Genomic DNA, 23,507 nt, shown 5'->3' with positions numbered 1-23,507 from the left:
AATTTATAATCTGATCTGTATGAAATGATCCCCAAAAATTACCTACAAAAAAATGAATATGTGACAACCCCTGTTGACTGCTCAGACAATTTAGCTGCTGTGGATGTATGTTTCATTGCCTGGCAACCGATCTTAGTTGTTTGAAATAATAACTGTGCGTTTAGAAATTTTTGTCTCACTTTATTATGAATATTACATGAAACCAGTTCGTTTGGTAAAAGCTAGGGTTGGGCTATAATGAAAAAAAATATTGTGATAATGATTTATCAACTATGATAAATGGTAATGAAGCGCTATATAAATCGAACAATAATAATAATAATAATAATATTGTGATAATGTGTGTTGTGTAAGAAGTCAAATTTTTAATTTTAATAACATGGGCAGAAAATCATCGCTTGATGTTATGTCAGAGACGGAAAACCATAGACTGGAGACATGTCTATGTTTAATCCTACAGATGAGATTTACCATGACCTACTTTTATGTTCAGTCGATGATTGATATGATTTGTTGTCTGGAGAATTAAGTTTAATAATAAGGTGATTCTAATCTTACAAAATGGAAATTATACTTAATTCTCGGTAACTTACCACTGTTTGAGTAAAGATATATCTTTGGTTAAAAGTAATGTCTTGTAGATTATTGGCTTCAATATTTGTTTATTGATTTAAATGTGTCAGATTGTGGTGCTTTGTTTGACGGTGGCTAGAAATTGGATTTTAACCCATTTAAGTTATTTGTTTGTTGGCAAGTTTGTTGTCGTGGTGTAGGTCACATGTCCACAATGTACTCTGTGGTACCAGAAGTTTTCCAGTGTGTAAAAAATTTTGTTAAAAGAGTTTATTTTGATGTATATTGCTTCAAATTTCAGAAAAAAATTATGTGGCCCAATTATGCAGTTGTGTGATTTAATTTATTTTACATCTTACTAGTTTACAAAGTACTAATTTAATTAAATGTATGCATTTTAATAGCTAATGGACATCATTTTATTTCAAAACATTTTCGTGTGTGTTGATTTCTATAAGTTCTAGAAATGTCGTACAAAGACTGCATACAATTTTGATACACTCCCAATAGTAAGAAACCAAATGGGCTTGAAAACAGTATGAGGTCACAAAGTATTTTGTATCAAAATCTACAGCAGAATAATGGGTACATGGGTGACCAAAGAGTAATTGATTATTACAGAATTAAGTACAGTGTACATGTAAAGTAACTTGTGTGATAACTAGGACATTATTAGGATAAAGGTTTTTCCTATTAACAAATAACAATGGTAAGGTTTTATCAAAATGTAACAAATAACTATGTCTATTGATGATAGTAATTATATCCAAGATCATATTATCGTTTTACTGTATAATAACATGTAAAATAGGTTATAGTTGTCACCTTTTAAAGTTTAATTGGCCATTTCTTATAACAAATCATATTTGTGATAACTTTGACACAGTAATCAGTATTACCCTGTTTAGTTGATGATTTTGGGCTTGTTGTTTAAATAAAGATCTAATTTATAATTTCTATAACATCTGAAGCCTAAATTAAGACTTGCAATAATCAGATTTTGCTCTTGCATAATGTATGTTTAATACTACTCCCCGGGATAATATCTGACCATTTACATATATGTTTGATAGAGATACATATATGTTTTTGTTGAATAATGCACTACATATGGCACCAGTAAAATACAGTAGTACCTTTTATTTTCTATTGACTAATGTTTACATTGAATCTTGGTATAATAATCACATTTTACAGCAGACCTTCTTGATAACAGCTTACTGTAATGAAAAGGATGCTTACATAGGAAGTAGGTTTTTTTCTTTAAAAAAAATAAACTCCATTTTGACATAATTTGGTGAATGGGCTCAGAATCCAGATCAAATTCTTTTTGAATTTGCATACATGTACATGTACATGTACCTACTGATTGATATAGCTTTTTTAAATGGATCAGGAGCAAATCGCTTTGGATTTTATCTGACAGATATTACTGTTGGTGTGTACAGGTTTTAAAGAAGCATCATACTTTTAATAAGAATATAGAAGTACATGTAATTAAATTTTATATTATTATCACATTCAAAATAATCATAGACGTGCCCAATTATCATAATTGCAGGAACTGACCTACTTTATTGTAAACTAGTTTGCATGACCATTTTGAACTCCTTACAAATAAAGTCATTGTCATGGTTTCTTGGTTCTTCTTTAAAGATTCCAACCAATTATATATGAATTATTATACATTTATTGGTGAGTGTTAGTAGAAATATTGATATAGTAGAAATATTGATATAGATAATATAAAAAAAGTACTGTATCTCTACTATGAAGAAAATCAATAAAATCATCAATCATATTGACAGCAGTGACACAATTACTAATTACCCACTCTAGAGCTAGATTTTTTTTTTTTACTTATTTTATTTTTCATCTTTTATTGTCAATAGTAATTGGATTCACAGTGAGATACACTTATATTATCAGACATACTCTGCTCACAAAATCATAAATAGTGAATAAGAAAGATCTGCTGTAAATATAATAGTAATCATTTAAATAATCTCTAAGAACCAATGGCATGCTGTTCCAATGTCCATGGACAGACATGTATTAATAATAGATACATGCCCCAGCAGTTTCTAATAGGGCAATATGGACATTACCTTAGTTTGAAGAGATCATATAATTTACTTAAGAAAGTACATGTACCAGTAATTATTCAACATGTACATGTGGGTATTATTTAATTACCGTATGTGTATATATACAGTACCACTTTACGTATAATAACACAATGACTCACTATTAGTGTCTGCATGTATAGGATTGTCTCTCTTTATGACTGTACGATACTACCTTACAGCTCATAACATATTAATTCTATATTATTGATTGTAAATAGTCTTACATAACTAAATGTTTTACACATCTATGTATGGATACAAGAATGTAAAAATTCTATAGATCGCAATTACATGTAGGTTACTGGGTACTCTAATTTAACAGAAGAATGATTCTTGTTTGGTTATATTAACCCAGTCAGAACAGAAAAGTAGGACGTTTAACCCATTTCATTTCATTTGTTTTGTTATACATGTATTTATAGAAGTACATGTAAGCTGAGGTATTTTATTTAGATTTGCAGGAACTGTTTGTTTGGTCATAAAGAAGAATTCTATCAAGTTTCAAGATTTTTCATTGGCAAATTTTAGAGATTCATGTATCTTCTCATTTACAACTTCTAAAAGATTGTAAATGTGAAATAACAACAATATTATTCAAAAACCCATTGATAAATATTCATGTAGAGCATGTTAGATTTTAAAAAAAAAAAACCCCAAAAACATTTATTGTTGTTTTTACATATTTTCAGATTTGGATATGAATACAGGATGAATGGTGTTACTACAGAGGAACTGGCCTCTAAAATATTTGACCAGTTTGTGAGTGCTGTGACTTGTAAATCTGTCCTGAATACATTCCATGAATTATGTAGTGTACTAGGACTGTTACATGTAGATCATCACAATTTCTACCGCCTTTTAAAGTCACGCTTGACATCATGGAGAGCCAAATCAATCTGGGATAAATTTGATAAACGGGCCGCTCATCGTGATTATAAACGAGGAGAAGCATGTCGTCATTCAAAGGTTTGTTCTTTCCAGTGTGTTTGAAAATATCAGTGAAAAGTGGTTATTTATGAAATTTTAAAAAATTGTGTTTTATTTTTGACATACAATTTGTTTGTGTTTAATTTATAATATATGCTCATTACCTTATATATAATAAACAAACATACTTCCAATAATTATTAAAGCTGTTTGTTACCATCAAAATTTTATTTATGGCCAACATTGATTTCAAATGTTAGGTTCATTACCGTACCTAATCTTTCAACAATAAACTGATGGTTAATTTGAAAACACAGGGGTTAAAAGGAACTGAACAAAATCGATCTCGTACTTCTTTAATTCCTCTGATAATTGGGCCTTCTGTAGACAGCTACAATTTGATGGGATATTAATTTTCTTCTTTGAGTCTTATCCTTAAATGCTCTGGTTAATGTGCAAGTAATTAATGAGTATCATCTACATGTACTTATTTTGGAGTTAAGGCAGGCAACATTAGCCTCACTTTTGCTATGCCCATATTTACAAAACAATTATATGCTATGGTTAAGCATTTTATTGGAAACTCTACATAGATCAGACTACCAAGCATGGTTAAATTCATATTAGTGCGATCTAATGATTAAAGAGAGTTTTATTTTGTGAAATGTGTGTTGTGATGATGATTGATAATTTAATTCATATATATATTAATTGATTACAGGTGCTGGTTATAGGAGCTGGACCATGTGGATTAAGGATGGCTATAGAAATAGCTTTACTGGGAGGTAAAGCTGTGGTCTTAGAAAAGCGTGATCGATTCTCCCGTAATAATGTACTTCATCTCTGGCCATATCTCATCACTGATCTCAAGAACCTTGGGGCCAAAAAGTTTTTTGGAAAATTTGCTGCTGGAGCCATTGATCATATCAGTAAGTTTGATATATGGTTTTAATGCAGAATGTTATTCAGAGAAAAAATTGTTGACTTAATACTTATACAATTTCGTTTAGTAAGAAATCCTAATGGTCTCCAATAAGTAATAATTCTAATTATAGTTATAAATGTAAGTATTTACTGGCACTGATTTGTTCTCCCTATGGATAAATTGTCTGTTATGTCCAACCTGAAACTATAAAATAAACAATGAAATATTTAATATAACAGTTCAATTATGCTGATTGTACAGCAAGATAATCCTTAGCAGCATAGTTATATTTGGAGTCTTTAGATCAGATTCTGGGAAATTTGGACATTGAACAAAATAGAAGAATTTAGCAAAGTAGTGCTGAAAAGTTTTAGATTGCTCTGAATTTAGATATGGTAATTCTTTAATTGAAGTGTTATTTTCATTTCAGGTATTCGTCAACTACAATGTATATTATTAAAGGTGGCTTTATTATTAGGTGTAGAAGTTCATGTTAATGTAGCTTTTGGAAGTATTTTAGAACCTCCAGAAGATCAAAGCAATAGTAAGGAGATTATTTAAAAAAAATAGAAAAATGAATTGTTCTTGTAAAACTGAAATTATTGTGTTTGGCCTGATGAAATATAAATGCAAAATTTAGTGATTTTTTGTGATCGCCTGTAATATTAATCAGATAAATTAACAGCCAAGTCTAGTTATATTGGCCAGAAGTAAAGATTGAATGATTTCTGTTCATGTAATTCATGCTTGCAAAGATTTTTTTAAACTTGCCTGTTGCAATCTTGTATGTGAAGATGAGGTGTGATAGGATTATAAGACATAACTCTGTAAGATATAAAGTCACTCAAATCTCAAATATTTTCTAAATAAGTAGACATTTCCGATAGAAACTCAAAGCATTAGAAACTAATAATCATTTTTGTTAATTAATTTTAACAAAAAAAAGATTGGGAAGTGTTATTTAAATAGTAATTTAGACAAAAAAAATTATTGTAACAAGAAAAGGGCTATATTTCAGACTTTTCTAAGATGATGAAGATGACGACATGAAAGCATTAGAACTGATTGTTTAAAGTCTGAAAGTCTGTATTTTAGTATGTTCTGTTGATGAATAGTTACTTGTTATATTACAGATGTTGGATGGAAATGTACAGTAGATCCTGCTAATCATCCTGTATCAGAATATCAGTTTGATGTTCTAGTTGGAGCAGATGGTAAAAGAAATACATTATCAGGTAAATATACATGTAGTAAACAGTGTTTGTATACGCCCACACTTTCATATGGACCTATATTGTCATCGCGTCCGCCCATCCACAATTTGTTTGTGGACATTCTACAGGTCACAATTTTTATCCGATTTTGATAAATCTTGAAATATCGGTTTATCTCTAAAAGATCTTGGTTCATTTCGATATTGGCATGTATAGCATCGTATTGTTACTTCCTGGATTATGGTCCCTGATTGTACGAAAATCACGTTTTTAGCTTATGGACACTCCAGAGATTACAATTTTTATCAGGGTTTGGTGAAACTTGAAATGTATGTTTATAACCCATAGGTCTTGGATCCTTTTGATATTTGCGCATATTGATCCGTAACTTTCTGAATTATGACCCCTGATTGTACGACAAATCATGTTTTTTATCTGGTGGTCCCTCTAGAGGTTAGAATTTTTATCTGATTTAAAATACATTCCAGTATATCACCGTTACACCATAAGGATGGTTGAATTCAAATTACGAGAAAATCAGACTGAAACTGACAGACAGAATGGTTACTCCTCATATGCAAATAGTGTAAAAGTATGGTATATCAAGGTTGTGGACCCTCTAGAGGTCACAGTTTTGATCCGATTTTGATGAAACTTTAAATTCATGTTTATATCACAAAGATCTTGGATCCTTTCAATATTTGAACATAAATGTATCGGTCTCGGTAAATTCCTGGATTATGGTCACAGATTGTACCAAAAAAAAAAACGCGGCTTTAGCTTGTGGACCCCTAGAGGTCACAATTTTTTTCGTATTATAAAAATTGCTTATATATATATATTATCGATACACCTTGATGATGGTTGAGCTGAAATTTTGTGAAAATCCAACTGAAACTGCCCGGCAAAATGGCCACTCCTTGTGCGCAAATAGTGTATGTTTATAACCCAAAGATAATCAGAACTCCAAATAACAGAATTAAATAAATATTATATTTTGATTAGATTTAGTATCATAACAGCTCAAATTCAAATCAATATTCATGAACCTATTTCCTTTCAGGTTTTAAAAGAAAAGAGTTTCGAGGAAAGTTGGCGATTGCTATTACAGCTAATTTCATCAATAAGAATACAACAGCAGAAGCTAGTGTGGAGGAAATCAGTGGTGTTGCCTTTATCTTTAATCAGAAGTTTTTCTTGGACCTTAAAGATAAAACAGGAATAGATCTAGAGAATATAGTTTATTATAAAGATGAAACACATTATTTTGTCATGACAGCGAAAAAACAAAGTTTATTGTATAAAGGTGTTCTAAAAGAGGTAAGAATGATAGACACTGGCCATGTCATTAAACTTGTTATATCAATGAAATGGGTTTAACGTCCTACCGTTCGGCACTGACTGGGCTATTTGAGACAGGCGTGCCTTGTGCTATGTGGCATGTGGTAAATTTTGTCCGAACAGCGGCACTACGGCCCACTCTCAGCGAATTGGTTTTTGTAATGACTATACGTTGTCCCTTATCAGGCTCTCCATCCTACACCACTGACTAGTGGGAACCACGCTGTAAAATCCCATTGAACTCTTGGCCAACACCAGGATTGAACAAGTATTTCCAGCTTACTCACTGATCCACAACAACTCCAGCTTGCAATAAAAAGGCTGAGATTACGTGAAAATTTAATGTGGACTGACATCTTAAAGACTGTGTGCGGAAACTGAATTCATTACATTAGGTTGTATATTCAGTAGATTATTTAAAGATGGGTTCCCACGTACAAACTGGGTGATTTAATGGTATATATGGACCAAAAACATATTCAAACTAATTAATTTGTCATAATTATGCTTCAAATCCTTCTCAAACATTGTAATTGCGAAGGAATGCCCTGCTATTAAAATTCGATGAAACCAGGTCATGTTTACGTCACGTCTTGGGAGTCAGAGGAGAATTCATTGCATACATAAGACGATGTTGTCTTTAATCGCTTACTATTTATTACAAATATCGAAACCTAATTAAATTCTCGGATTATCCACTACCCGCGTCTTTTTCCGTCATTTTTATCTCAGAAAGTATTGTACGTCTAACTCTTCATAAAGTTTATCAACTTGTACATCAAGCGCTCAATGTTCGCTTGTGACCTTTGACATCGTGCGTGCAGAAGGTCATAATCGTTGGGCTGTTGATTAGGGGAACCCTTACATCTTTGTCCTGTATACGCTCCATGAGTGTTTTTCGGGGAATCCAGTATTTTTCTAGTAAGATTGGATATTTCTACTTTCCATATATACCAAAATTGCCATACTTTTATTGGAAATAACCACCCGATAAATACTTTTCTGGGAACCCATCTTTAACAGACTTATCTATGCTGTAAATATAATGTTCATACAGTGAAAATTGCAAATAAATTCTATATTTTTTAACATGTCAGTCAGGTAGTATGTCAGTAGTTTTAGTATGATTTTCTCATGTGATAATTTATTTGTATATTTATTATAGGATTATGCAGATACAATACAGTTACTATCAAGAGAGAATGTTAACCATGATGCTTTATTAGCATATGCTACAGAAGCAGCTGATGTTTCAACTAATTATCAACTACCTAATTTAGAATATGCTGTAAATCATTATGGACAAGCTGATGTAGCCATGTTTGATTTTACATCCATGTTTGCAGCTGAGAATTCATGTAGAGCTATTGAGAAATGTGGACATAAATTATTAATAGGCATTGTAGGCGATAGTTTACTTGAGGTGAGGAGGAACACATAATCTTCAATAAAAATCATTTACAGCTATGCTTTATCCATGAATTAACTATACAGTTAATTGGGAGTCGTGTGTGCAAAATTTAAAGCAATTTTAGCACACCATAGTTCGGACCATTAATGGGATTTCAAAAATTTTTTTGTCGAACATTTATTCCCAAAAATAAAGGGGCATAACTCTTATCATTATTTAAGCAGGTGTTTTCAAACCACAATTAAGAATCACGTGTCAACAAAATATTCAAATTTATTCTTAATAAAAGATAGGTGCACCTCGTTATTTTTCATGTTTAATTCCCGTACAGTATTCAAATTTATGCCAATAATATTCTTACAAAATTACGTGACATCGTAATACCATAGAATGAAAGCCTGCCGACTACCGCCGATCTGTACCTGTTTCAAATTCCTCCAAAATTACTGTATTTTTCGGGTCATAAGTTGATAAATTTTTCAGCAGAAGTCCGTTTCGACCTATATATGGAAGGTAAAAAATGACATCCCGAAATTTATTTGGCAGTAAACGTCGCTCTACCACAACGAGCGAGTGACACCAACTGCTAAGTAATCGCATTCGACCCTAGCACGCGCTATCGTCTAAAACAATTAACTACTTACATTATTCGCAATATTTGTCAACATTTCTTGGCGTGTTTATTTATTTATTTATTTAAAAACATAAACCCCCATTCAAAATATGATCATAAATCCGAGAATATGCAATCAAAATAGAATCTTTTCTCCAGTATCATACGTATGAGATTCGGCACGTTTACATCTCTAAATTTCAAGTGACTTGTGAGATTTCTACTTTCATTTCAGTTATAGCACTATAACCGCCATGCGTGTGTGTGAAATAGCTTTATTTAACTTTGGCTTCCACCGAAGAAATAACACAGACAAGTTATCGGATACAATGTATATTGATTTAGGGTGTTAAATACTATTAGGATATATGACATATATGACTAATTCCTACCCGTTGTGGGCCAACATCAAGGAGATTGAAACATCCAACTATGGAGAAATCACGGGTTAATCACGTAGATTAAGTTTATAATCACTCTGATTGGATTGATATATAGTCTGACAAAGGAGAAGCAATGACTTCTGTTCACGATTGAATTAATTAATTGTCCGACAAAGGATTAAGTCAGCCAATCAAGGCAGATTAAGTAGTTAATCAAGGTAGGTGTCAGTGTTTAAAATTTACGTCGGTCCGTCGGCCCAGCGCCGATAAATAACTTGGCGGGCCGACATCTTTTTATTTTGAAGATGGTGGGTCGGCCCTGTGAGCCGACTGTTTTTGTCGGGAAAAATATGTGTCATGGATATTTTGTTCATGGTTCTATCAAATTCTCCTTTGAAAATATTTATATCGTCCCTATTTATATCCGTAATATATTTCATCCAGATATTTAACTGTATTTCATTATCGGAAATAAAAATAAAATCGTTGTAATTGTGAGGTTGTGCTTGCAAATATCAGCACGCTCCCAGAGTTTGGCAGAATATTATTTAACCATTTTGATCAAGTGTGGCATAGATGAGTGTGTGTTCCAATAGTATGGCTTACTTACTGTCTTATTTGTCTTTATCCGATATTGAATACACATGCAAAATCCGGCATATTATATTCCTTCAATTGTGAAATCCAAACGTGTGCTACTAAACTAGGTCAGTCCATCTACTGTACTGTCATGAATCCAAGAATAAAAATTCACATGATATAAATTCTTTGTCTTGTAAAAATGAAATTGAAAAAGCAGAGCTGAAAATTCCCTGAAAACCTAACTACTGATAACAATACAATTCCAGTGAGGTAAAAACGAGTGGCCTTTCCCGCCATTCTTTCTAAATCTCGTGATTTACTAGCAGACTTGATTATCAAGTCTATTTCTTTAATGACGATTTCACTACCGTAATGGAGACCCAAGTCTTCGAAAACAGGCACGTACAATATGTCATATATAGAAAGAATAACAAAGAGTTTATGGTTTCATAAATATGAAACAGGTCAGTTTAATAATGATAAAAAATGATGTGTCGGCTGCCAAACAGCAGTGATAGTTTACTTTCATTTTGAAAGAGGTCACGGTCTTTCATTTCACAGTTCCACACGTCATGATGAATGAAACAAATAAAATGATTGTTGCTACCGGACAGTAAATTTAACATGTTTTTTTAAATGTAAGACGTTAATCTATGTCTGGAAGGACCTGAACGCCAGTTTTATTTCATTTCATTTAAATGAACAATATTTTCTGTTAATTCTCGGAGAGTACGTGTAAAGGGCCATTTTAATCCGTAAACTTCAGATTTCTATGTGAATGGAATTTCGAGATATTATATTGTCAGTACTAGTAGACCTATATATAATCATTAAGATTATTACAACTACAAGTAAATATTTATTTATTACAGAAAAAATAAATACCATGTCTGGGGTAAAATAGAGGTGGTATGATTTTTATCATTCTATACACGAAGTATTAACATTAAATCCTTCAAAACTTAAAATTGTAATGTGTACAGTCAATCAATATTGAATACATATTTTAACTTTTAAACCTGTCCCAAATGGCTAGAACTTAGAAATAAAAGCATTTGGGGTGGGGTAGTGTACATCTGTTTTGTTAATATTTATTGGGCCCACAACTTAATGTTAGGACCTACAACTTTCATGAATGGCTTCTACCAGCGAGTCCTATTGGCCTACAACTTTTCTTGACAAATTTTATACACTGGTAGGTGTATAGGCGGAATAACACGATAAATACGTCAATTACTTAATCAATCAACGATAATCGGGTACACTCAGTACACTATATTAATTTTGAAATTTTGAATATTATTCACCATGTCTTGATGTCCTGTTCGGACAATTTAGGACGTTTGGAAAATAGCGTCGGACATGTCCGGAATATACGGGCGAAATCCCATCACTGGTTCGGACAGATTACGTAAATGATATCCCAGGTAGTGGTTTTCAAGAGGTTTATTACTTTACTCTAGCTAGGTCAATGCATGGATTTATTTTAAGTTATTAGATTAGTCAATTGGGTTACTTTGAATGGGACAGAAGATGATGTCTATGAACATCATTTGAGAGATAGAGGAATACCTTGCAAACTTCAATATTATGTAGTTTGAATCTCCAAAAGGAATATCAGTCCAAAATGGTTCAATTCCATTTGGTATTTACAAAGATATGAATTTAGTATTGGTCAACATTTGGTATCATCTGCAGACATTATACATGTTTTCTGGTCAAAACATATATGAATATAATAATTTTTGTTTCAGCCATTTTGGCCAACTGGTTCTGGATGTGCAAGAGGATTTCTAGGTGTATTTGATACTGCTTGGATGATCAAAAACTGGGCAGCTGGTAAAATGACACCTCTTGAAGTTATAGCAGAAAGAGAGAGTATATTCCAACTATTATCTCAGACAACACCCGAAAGATTACATAAATCACACCACCAATATAGTATAGATCCAAATACAAGGTATGATTTACTTATATTTACTGTAACAGACCATTATCACAACTGTTGCCAATTCATTCAATGATTTCACCCACCACAGTATCCATTAACCTGTTTAAATAACATGTTTCCACTGGATAGGTATCTTCAACATCCCAGATAATGTTGCAAACAATGTGCCTGTCTATTCTTGTTTAACATGTGGGGAACTTTCTCTTCAAATATTCTGGGAATAAAAAACAAAAAACAACTCATTATTTGAGGTTTGTGGGTGGGGAAATACAGGTATAAATGTTTTCTTCAAATGTCCACACATTTGTAATGACGTTAATGACTTTCAAATACATCATCCATATATGACATCCTTAATACAGTGCCATAATACATGTACCAATTAAATAATATTTTGACTAATCACCATAGCTGTTATGTTTGAATATGTAATGATTTTACTCGCACAATATCATGCATGTGAATACTGATCACTCAATTACAATTCCGTCATTTCGAAATATTGAGGGCTGACAATATGGAGATCCCTTTTAGTGAAGATTTCTATATTAGTTAAAATGATTGTGGAAAATATATTAAACTTTCTCTCCAGTGCAGTGTTTAATTAATGACAATTTTCTATTTATCTCTATCAGATATCCAAATTTAAATACATGTAGAATAGTGAAACCATTTCAAGTACGTCACTTGTATGATGGTGGGGATGCTACTAAATTAGAAGAAGAAATACCAAGTAAAAGAAGAAGGCATGGTAGGTGTATTTAATTAAATATGATCAATTCTCAACACAAAATTACCTGAACATAGATTGAGCATGTAGAGGTATATTTGTGACATATAAGATATAGGTGTTAAAATATTCAACTTATTTTGATGTAATGAACATAATCAACAATATCAGCAAGGAAAAAACTTCAAAAGGTTAAATAGAGTTCTGTTTATTGTGACTACAGAATACAAACATGTCGCCTTTTGGCATTGCATTGTTTTCGAAAGAAAATCTTATCGACCTAATGGAGACCTTTTATGTACTTGTGATATTATCTTGTACATTCATTTTTTTTTTTTAAATGTTTCTTGTCACACATATTGAATATATGTATAGAATGTGCTCAAGTGGAAATCCTGCTTTATTTATTTTGCATCTGCATGGACCAACAAATTACAATGTCTGTATTAAATATTAAATTTTTGAATATATATATTTCTAATAATCACTATATGATAAATAGCTGGAGATGGTTGTAATGAATTATATTTCGATCATCTGAATAAACATAATATATAATTTTAGAAAAAATGGTCCTTATTGTCATCAATCTTGGTTAGTGGTTTAATATGATAATACAGCGGATTGCGAAACTGTGTGTAAGAAGAGACTGAACTAAAAAGTATAGAAATATACTTTTCAATTCTGTGACCATTTTAATACCGATAATTCCTCTTTACTGTTTGTTATGACATTTGATGACTTAATATGCTATGGAAATGGTAGTTTTTTATTGTTATTATGATATGTATTTTAGATGAAATGGTAGATGGGTATAGTTTATTACGATGGTGTCAGAAAGTGCTCAACAATAATATATATCGTCATGTCCATATCATAGATTTTACAACATCGTGGAGAAATGGTCTAGCTCTCTGTGCACTTATACATGTATTTAGACCAGAATTAATGTAAGTTATTATATAGATATTGTATAGATTATTTATGTACATATACATGTTTTGATGTAAGTTAAACAGTAGGTAATTTGACTGTCTTGATCCAAATATAGGCAATATATAGTGATAAGCTGTTAATTAGATTAATATCAGTGTTATATGATATTCTGCTTTCATCCATACTAGAACTCTCTTAATTTGGTAAAGAGTCTCACTATTATTGCATAGAAATCAATGGTATTTTATGTCACATAATTGGTAGGAAATAAATCTGCATTATTTTGATATCTTGAATAGAATTATATATGGTTTATTTGATGTTTGCTCTAAATAATGAGTTTTGTTTGGGGTTAGGTGGCCGAATGGTTAATGTGTGTGCTTTGTATCATTAGATCTGTCATTGAGTCAAGTGACATGGTTTCGATTCCCCACTTGCATGTGGCAAGGAGTAGGGTCGTCTGTCCAACCTTGTGGGTTTTCTCTGGGTCCTCAGGTTTCCTCCCACTGTTAAAGACCCCTATGAACAAGCAAATTAATGAAATAATAGAATTGAACCTTATGTTACTCCTGGAAGTTACCCTCTCTCTCTCTCTCTCTCTCTCTCTCTCTCTCTCTCTCTCTCTCTCTCTCTCTCTCTCTCTGTGAATTTTGTTGGTTATCTTAATAACTATCTAATATTTTTTTTCTTTTTCAGTAATTTTAATCAATTATTAGACTGTGATGTTTTGCAAAATAATCAGTTGGTAAGTTGTATATATCTTTATGCTGATTTCATTGAAGATCAAATATTTAAGGAATATGCACAGCCATTCTTAAACGAGTTACCATAGACAACCAATACTGAATTTAGATTTTTCTTAGCCTTGCCTTTTTAATTGCTACTTTGATGGTTGGCAGCAACAGCAGGATCAGAAAGATAAGGCCTTGTTTTTTTATCAGGTTTTTTTTTTTTAAACTTCCAAATGTTTGTAGGTTTTTGAGAATTTTCATACAGATTACTAGCCTAACTTTAGACCTTCGGAAGTTTAGGAAATTGACAAGAAACTGGGCCTTTGTATTCTCTCTCCTAGACATCAGACCTGAAAATAACCATAAATAACTAGAGAAAGAAGTAAGACGTGAAACTCTGCTTGATACACATGATTAGTTTGAATTGTTTTTGAATGTGTATTTTATCTGTTGTGTTTTTAGGCATTTTCATTAGCGGAGACAGAGCTTGGTATACAACCTGTTATGACAGCTGAAGATATGGTTAATTGTGATATGCCGGATAGATTGAATATGATGGTGTATCTGTCTCAGTTTTACCGTGCATTTAAAGCAGAACCATTACCACTTGGTAAGTAGTTTATTATATACATATATATAGAACAGGAAAGCTAATAGTGTTTAGTGTGTGCGGTACTGAGGTATATACCCAGTACCCGATTGTTTTGTTTCAATAAAATCATCTTTTGAAAATATTTATATTGACATTATGTCATTTTTGCAACATATTTTATGTAGATTGATTAGAATATTTCATTATCCAAAATAAATATAAATTTGTTGTCTGTAAGAAATTATTGTTAGTCATGACAGTGGCATGTTTGATAGGTGTGTGGTTGCACTCATAATTTCTCCTGCAAATAGCAGTTACTTTCACACTCCTTATCGAATAGTTTTTCACCAAATGGTATTAGTCTATCATCATCAAGTGCGGAACAAATAATTGTATGATCCAATAGCATGCATTACCTGCTTATATGTGTTTGTCTAATATTAATTTACATATACAATATTTTATGCCGTATTTAAAAAGCGAAAAACAAAATTAAAAGCCAATTGATGGCAGCTGTTTTCCTTTCAGTTTATAAATCTGCATTCAGTATATAGACTTATGGATATGAGACTGGTTTATAATTGTTCTCATGAAATATGTTTATACATGTTGAATCAAAGAAATCTTTTATAATTAAGCATTACTGTCTCCAATCTGATGTACAGAAATTGCGGAGACTTCTATGTTTAATTTGTAAAACAATAGTTATTAAAAGATCGGTAAAAATTGCCAGTTAACAGCAAAAGCTACTGATGTCATAATTATTGATGTTGTAATTGATAGTCTGATTATCTCTACTGTAAACATTTATTGAGGTAGGATCAACTTTAATGAGAACTTAATTTTGGCTGCATGGGTCACCCTACCATGGAGATAAAGTCAAAATTTGTTGTGGGCAAATGAAGTATATTTGCTGATGAACTCCCAATTTGTGCATCATCAATCTCATTCATTTTACATCAGAAAGATTAGACATACTATAAATATAACAAATTATTTTATATGTTGTAGTTCCAATTACCAGAAATCTTTCAAAAGATGAGAAGAATATTCGCTCACCTAAACATCGTACATCATTCCTCCAAAAACTTAGCTCAAGGATCAAATCTAAAAGGGTAGGTTTATTTTAGACATTTTAAAAGTGTTTTTCTACCTAAGACAATACAAGTAACTGTTCAATTTAGATCGAACAAGCATAATGATAATAATAATTAGCATTTTAAAATGTTAAATATGTCTATTAGTGAAGAATAAAAAGATAGACGTATTTCTCTGACACTTCTGTCTCTCTTTCTACAAATCATCGCTTGCAGAATGGTCTGAGAATAATTGATTTACAGCGTTTTCGGATAATTGCTGTTAAGAGTTATGACTGACCCTTGATCACTAAAAAAAATCTTGTGCACATTCCAAGGGCTAAAGTTATTACCCACTTGACTAGAAATTTATACACAGTCTATTAACTTTCAACAATTTCCCATAACTGTTTGTGATAGTTCTAGGAAGAACTAGAAGCCTATCAAATTTTAATTATTTCTTATAATTACTTCATGCGTTGTTGTATTTGATCAGTTTTTATTGTCCCATAAATGGTCTAATTACCTACAAAAGAACAAAATATGTGAACAACTTTTATAGACTGCATAAGTTCCATTGACTGGCAGCCTATCTTTATTTTAGAAAAAAGATGATGATCCTGAAAAACTATTCAAGAACAAATCACCAGAAGAAAAACTAGAGCAGGTAGAGTAGATGATTACTGATTTATATATTGTCTTTCTGATATATTGAGTTGCAGAGATATTCATAGTGGGAGATTGTCACGCTCCCTAGAACACCCACCAGCTGCAGAGTTGTGTCGAATGGTTCTGAAATAAATCTCCATCATATTCCACAGAGAAAGGGGGTTGGATGGCTGAATGGTTAGCGTTACGCGCTGTATCATAAAGTCTGTCATTAAGTCGACTGGCGTGGTTTCGAATCCCGGAATGTACGTGACAAAGAGTAGGGTAGCCTGTCCAACCTCGTGGGTTTGTCTCTGGGTCCTCCGGTTTCCTCCCACTGCTGAAGACCCCTATGCGCAAGCGAATTATTGAAATAAAAGTAAACCATATGTTAGTCCCGAAATGACCTAGTTGTGTCGAGTGGACGTTAAACCCCATTTCTCCCTCTCTCCACAGAGAAAGTTTTCAAAAATCAAACAAAGTTTTAAACAATTCGATTATGAAGTTGGTTCTGGGTCAGGTTGACAAGTTATATCATGGAGATAACAACACAGTTTATAATAGAAAAAATGTTACTCTTCTTGTTTTTGTGTCAATGAACAATCCCACCAAGTATTAAAACTATATCCTAAATGCAAATAGTGGATAAAATCCCCCCAACATGTATGAGATTTATAGGGAGATAACCCTGGGATTTAGAATTTTGATAGGGTTCACCTAAACGAACAATCCTTCAAAGATATTTCAATTTTTTTCTTTATTTGATGTTCATTTAATCTCATTTTGTTAAAAGCAAAGAAACGTAGCGCTGACCAAATACAGTAAGTTACCAATGGATGAAATAGCCAATAAATTAACAGTAACAGAAAAGAAGCCATCACCCTATGCTTTGAAATCCAAGGAAGAAGCTACCGGAGCTGTCAGTGTTAATGCCATGGCTGAAATACTGGCTGCAAAGTTCCGCGGTGACCCTCCTGTTGAACCACAGCCTCCGTTAAAGAAAATGGTAATACATACTACAATATGCACAATTGAGTTGACATGTTGTTTTGTTAAATCTTTAAAATAGCAGTATTCTATAAAACTAGTTCAATATTTACATTGGATAAAAACATTCTTGTTCTATATTACAGTCATATGCAGCTTACTGTATCCTATTTCTCAGATATATAGTTTGAAAACTATTACCTTAGTTAGCAATCAAAATGGCATACTCAACAATTGGTTTGGTTAAAGGCTGATTAATACTGACAGATCTATTTTAACTGGCATACACTAATTGATTCTTTAACACACAATGTCAGTTGGATAACTAACATCTGTTTAATGACTACCTTTCTTCAAACCAGGACCCTTATTTCACTGATATCTGTCACATTGAAAATGAATGGCTGAGCTGTGATTTGGTTTATAAATTGAGATAATCCTTATATTTGTCATATTTTTTGAAAAAGTGTCTTGTTAATCTCATTAAATCGAAATAAAAGAAAAAATAACTAAATAAACAAAGAATTAACTGGCCCTCGAAATTATAAATTGAGAGTCCTATCTCAAACCACTGTGTTCTACACCTTTCATTTGGTGAAACAATTCCTGTTTTAGGTCCTAAATAAAAAACTTTGTTAATATAATTTGATCAATATATGTTACTAATATGTATATATATATTAAACTATAAGAAATAAATCTAATCTAATTACAGAAAGGTCAACCTACATTATTAGCAGCCCAACCAAACAGTGAATTTTGTAAATTTTGTGCTAAGAGAGTATATATTATGGAGAGGATGAGTGCTGAAGGTGTATTTTTCCATCGTGGTTGTTTAAAATGTGATTTTTGCGGTACTAATTTACGTTTAAACAATTATTCCTGTGAGAGGGAACCAGATGGTAAGTGACAATAACTTCTAAGAATTCACGGGTGGCTTGATAAATATTCCTTCTCGATATCACTGTTGTATATCGTTCTGTTATACTTCACTAACCTCGGAGTCCATTCACGGGGTTTTCACGAATTCAAATTATCTGCCCTTGAACGTAGCTTGATTCATTGTTTACATTCGGGACAATAAACTTAGTTCCAATATAGTGTGAGTTACTTCCCTTCGCCCGTCGATTGGTCAATAAAAATAGCAGAAGTATCAAAGGCAGATAATTTGACTGTGCGTCTCCCCCATGGATTGACCCAGATGTTATTGGAGTAGAACTGGGAATACTGAGAATAAATGAATATGAGGTCCTGGTGTTAACCAAGACAAGAAAGTCTGTATGGATTGACAAGGTAGCTGTTATATATTCAAATGTTAAACATTTTAATGTAAATTTATAAATATTTTCAGAGAGATTAAACTTGTACATTATATTGTAAATATTGTTTTCAAGATTAAGCTTTTACATTATTTTGAATCTTTAATAATGTTTACTACTATCAAAAGAGCATATAGACATGAGAGAATACGGGACCTTTTCATCAAATAAACTACCACAGCAATCTGGTTAAAACACAGATCCTATTTCGTTTCGTTTTTATAGTTCAAAATTTTGTTTTACTTGTCTTTACTACACTTGGATCTGGAAGAGTATTTTTCACGGAACTGTGGGTAATCCACTAGTAACATCAATGCTGATTGGTTAATCAAATGTCAGACGTCATAGGGTCATAAGTCAGTCTTTTGACCCCTGACGTGACCTATCGCTGTAACTTAATTGTCAGATCTTCATGTAGTGTAGGCCATCGAAAGTATAAAAAAACGAAACAAAATATATACTATTCAAAAAAAGTAGGGGATATTTGATTTTTAAGTGTTATTAAAGTCACCTAATGAAACTGACGAAGAAACAAATGGCAAAATGAAATGAAGTTCACATTCATCGATTTATTCCAAATGATCGTTAGACTAAGTAAGGCACAGACTGACCATAATAAGGGTAAAATGATACCCGGGGTCAAACAGCAAAGTTACCACAGCATCACAACCAAGTCAGTAACGGGTAAATCCTCCTCTGTTTGCCAAACAAGCATTGATCCGACGTGGCATACTCCTAATGAGACGTCTAAGGTCATTTTGGTCCAGATTGTCCCATTCCTGTTGCAACGCAGCAGCAAGTTCTTGGACATTGGCAGGACGTTGTTGACGTTGAGGTAACCTCTGTCCAAGCATGTCCCAGACATGCTCGATGGGGGAGAGGTCGGGACTCAGTGCTGGCCAAGGTAATGTGGTGATGTTCTGTTGTTGGAGGTAACCTGTAACGATCCTGGCCCTGTGACATCTTGCGTTGTCATCCTGGAAGATGAAACGGCGGCCATGACGTCGTGCGAACGGCACAACATGGACTGCCAAGATGTTGTCCCGGTAGTACTGGCCTGTAACACGCCCTGCAACAACATGTAAAGCCGTTCTTCCAGCAACAGTGATGCCTCCCCACACCATAACAGAACCACCCCCAAATCGATCATGTCTGATGACGTTAACGTCTTGGAAGCGCTCGTTTTGACGACGCCACACCCTCCTACGTCTGTCCAAAAAATCAACAGTGAACCTTGACTCATCTGAAAACATCACATTGCTCCAGCGTCGATTATCCCAGTGTTGATGATCCCTACACCAACGACGTCTTGCCTGAATGTGATGATCTCTCAAACAAGGGATCACGCGAGGACGTCGGGCGCGAAGGTGACCCCTATGCAGTCGATTCCGAATCGTCTGGCCACTCACTCTCACACCAGTGTCTGTTTGAAGACGAGCGCTGATCTGATTTGCTGTGATGACACGATTTCTCAAGGCCAAGGTACGGATAAATCGATCCTGGGCTTGAGTTGTCGCCCTTGGTCGACCTGAGCGTGGTCTGTCCTGTACAGATTGTGTATCACGGTATCTGGACCATAGCCTGCTTATGACAGACTGAGAAACATTCATCGTCCGCGCCACAACCGCCTGTGTTGTGCCGATCTGTAGCATGCCAAGGGCACGTAACCTTTCATTTTGGGTAAGCCGACGCATATCAAAATTTGTTTTCTGGTCACTAAAACAATTAAACTGATGTTTCCACCCTGGAATTCAATGCCACAATGACTGTAACATTCAAAGTCAGAGTCGTGCAAATCTTGGGTTGGACCCCCATGATGATCCCAAGCATCACCTGCATTCCATGCGGTAGCTATTGGTGCGTTTGGGCGTCACATGTAACTGGAAATGTTTCTTCTGTTAGGTTCTATAGTGACTTTTTTCGTAGTCATTTGCATATTTTAGTATTATGCCCCCAAAATCAAATATCCCCTACTTTTTTTGAATAGTATAGATCTGTATTTTAATCAGATTGACTACCACAGTTAATGCAACGGTTATTGTCAGTGGGTCATTTTAAATTTCAACTCAAAGCATTCTTGATTCAAAACCCTGATCTGTATATAATCAGTGAATATAATAACCAACAATGCCTTCAAAACTGTTCTTCAATATTAACATGCTTTATAAATGACAAAATTATTATATCCTATTATACCTATATTTGTTGATTTTATTACAGTACGGTTTTTCTGTTTTCGACATGCGTTAATTGAACAAAGATTAAATGCGAAGAGAAAGAGAAATAATCAGTATGATGATGATGAAGCCCATAAGGTAAGTAAAAGACACAGGTTTTGTATCATATCTATAATGATATCCTTCATTTCTCAATAATTGCTTATTTAAGTAGAAATATTAAAATTTTCAGGATTGTGCATGTGTAGGTCACAGCTCATGAACTCATAAGCGGTGGACACACTAGCCGAATCATTCGGCCAAATTGCAGCTGAATGAGTAGACACACTAGACGAATTTACCAGTTGAAGTCACATGCTTAAACATGGCAGTGAACCAGACACATTAGGCAAATATATCAAACACTTTTGACTCGGGTTAATCATTCGGCCAAGTGACACTGGACACACTTGGCGAATTTTGACGCCGATTGATTCGGCTAGTGTGTCCCCCACTTTAAACGGCTAGGAAATTCTCTATAAGAATATATTATTGTTGAGTTAGTAATTATCATCAGTATAAAGTCAGTGGGCCTAGACAGGGGATGTAATAACATCGCAGGTTCTTAGAGAACAATAGAAATTGATTATATTCCTTGATTCCTTTCAAATTAATAAGATATTTCAATATAATTTAGAGCATTTATTGTGTAAAAAAATGGTGATTTTGTAGCTTTTAATTATATTATATTACAGGAGAATGTACCTAAAGATAAAGATAATAGTCCAAGTATAGATATGACCGATGTAGATCCTATAATACCTATTATTAAAACACCAGGTTCTCTATTAATGTTTTATATTTACTATCATAATAAATTTTTACCTTTAAAGTATTAGTACTACTTTCCATCACTAGAGAAGCGAGACTAATGGTGTGTTCATTAGTGGTTGTTATTACTGTATTTGTCATTGGACGAATTCTAAAAAACATCTGATACCATGTTGTGAAGATATAGTGGGAGAAGATACTTGAGATAAATGAACAAATTTTGGAAAATAGGCAAAGACATACTGCACATTATATTCATTTTAGAGTGAAATGTGTAACTAACAAACATATTGAACTATGTTAAATTGTATTTTCCATTATCAGTAAAGAACATGAATGTTTTGTGCATACAACATTTAACCATTAACGAATACACCATTATTAAGATGTTTGCAACAAAAGCAGGCTGTGTATTACTATGGTATGTTTCAGCCATATTTTTCTTTGATATATATTGCCTATTGTAATTTCTTCAATGTAATTATTATATTTCAGATTCAATACTTAGTCCATTAAGAGTAAAAAATCTAGATTTACTTGCTAAAAACAGTAGAACACCAGAACGTGTGGAGTTTGAAAATACATTTGATGGTTTAGAGGAGGAAACGGAAGAGGAACAAATTGAACATAATCTACGAGCTTCATTATCGTCTGATACATTACTTGACGATGAAGATTATGATAGTAGTAATTCTGATTCTGAGTAAGTATGTTGTTATTATTTATTCTTTTTATTAGAGCTGGTTCATTTTCTCTTCTAGAGAGTAAATCAAACTTTCAATTTGAATGTCTAGAATTGTGTAGAAAAATATAGCTAAACTAATATTAGATGGACATGTATATACTTCTAACTTCTTTATCATTTAAACCAGTAGTAAACCATCTTCATTCAAATATCATAGTTATCAGCAGGTTTTAATGTATAGTATGATAACTGATAGAAGAAAAGTTTCATTGGTAGACATTGTAATATTTTGATATGAATAGTAATGTATTGTGTATAAAAAGTGTTGTGTGTTTTGTTACAGTGAATCTCTGTCAGATACAGAGATGGCCAGGATACTAGATGAATGGTATAACATAATCTTATTACAATATACACATACATTATATTAGTATTAACCTTATTCCAAAGGCCCTGCTTGATTTGTTCATATCAACTGACCACAGTTCAAATCAAGCAGGCCCATGTAGCGGACAACTGTGTTAGATTTAACATATTATGATCAACAGATACTCTGTATCCATACATTCTTTCGATGATAATGGTAACTTGTCATAATTTTAAAAGAAAACATAACTTTATAGGCAAACTGAGCAAAGACTATTTATTTAAGATGACGTTTGGTCAGTAATCCACTTATATAGAACATTGTGTCTGTAAGATGTAGTTGTACTGTAAAAGATTCTTTTTGACTGTAATTTTTGGTATAAACTTTGTTAAGCAGTAAA

At 32.9% G+C, this 23,507-nt stretch overlaps 1 protein-coding gene across 1 annotated transcript in view; it reads left to right on the top strand.

Moving 5' to 3' along the window:
* LOC126811481 (F-actin-monooxygenase MICAL3) overlaps positions 1-23,507 on the top strand; it is a 47,477-nt gene that overhangs the window by 5,333 nt on the left and 18,637 nt on the right. The window contains exons 2-19 of the mRNA XM_050537131.2: positions 3,392-3,668; positions 4,351-4,558; positions 4,985-5,098; positions 5,688-5,789; positions 6,832-7,088; positions 8,275-8,532; positions 11,853-12,058; positions 12,685-12,800; positions 13,576-13,729; positions 14,412-14,460; positions 14,909-15,056; positions 16,050-16,153; positions 16,719-16,781; positions 17,556-17,768; positions 18,465-18,651; positions 21,289-21,383; positions 21,980-22,064; positions 22,551-22,758. Coding sequence (XP_050393088.2) covers positions 3,411-3,668; positions 4,351-4,558; positions 4,985-5,098; positions 5,688-5,789; positions 6,832-7,088; positions 8,275-8,532; positions 11,853-12,058; positions 12,685-12,800; positions 13,576-13,729; positions 14,412-14,460; positions 14,909-15,056; positions 16,050-16,153; positions 16,719-16,781; positions 17,556-17,768; positions 18,465-18,651; positions 21,289-21,383; positions 21,980-22,064; positions 22,551-22,758 — 2,825 coding nt within the window. The 5' untranslated portion in view covers positions 3,392-3,410. The remainder of the gene's footprint in view (positions 1-3,391; positions 3,669-4,350; positions 4,559-4,984; positions 5,099-5,687; positions 5,790-6,831; positions 7,089-8,274; positions 8,533-11,852; positions 12,059-12,684; positions 12,801-13,575; positions 13,730-14,411; positions 14,461-14,908; positions 15,057-16,049; positions 16,154-16,718; positions 16,782-17,555; positions 17,769-18,464; positions 18,652-21,288; positions 21,384-21,979; positions 22,065-22,550; positions 22,759-23,507) is intronic.

This window comes from Patella vulgata, chromosome 2 (assembly GCF_932274485.2).
Source record: "Patella vulgata chromosome 2, xgPatVulg1.2, whole genome shotgun sequence".
In the NCBI taxonomy this organism is placed as follows: Eukaryota; Metazoa; Mollusca; class Gastropoda; family Patellidae; genus Patella; species Patella vulgata.
This window is presented reverse-complemented; position numbering and strand designations above follow the sequence as displayed.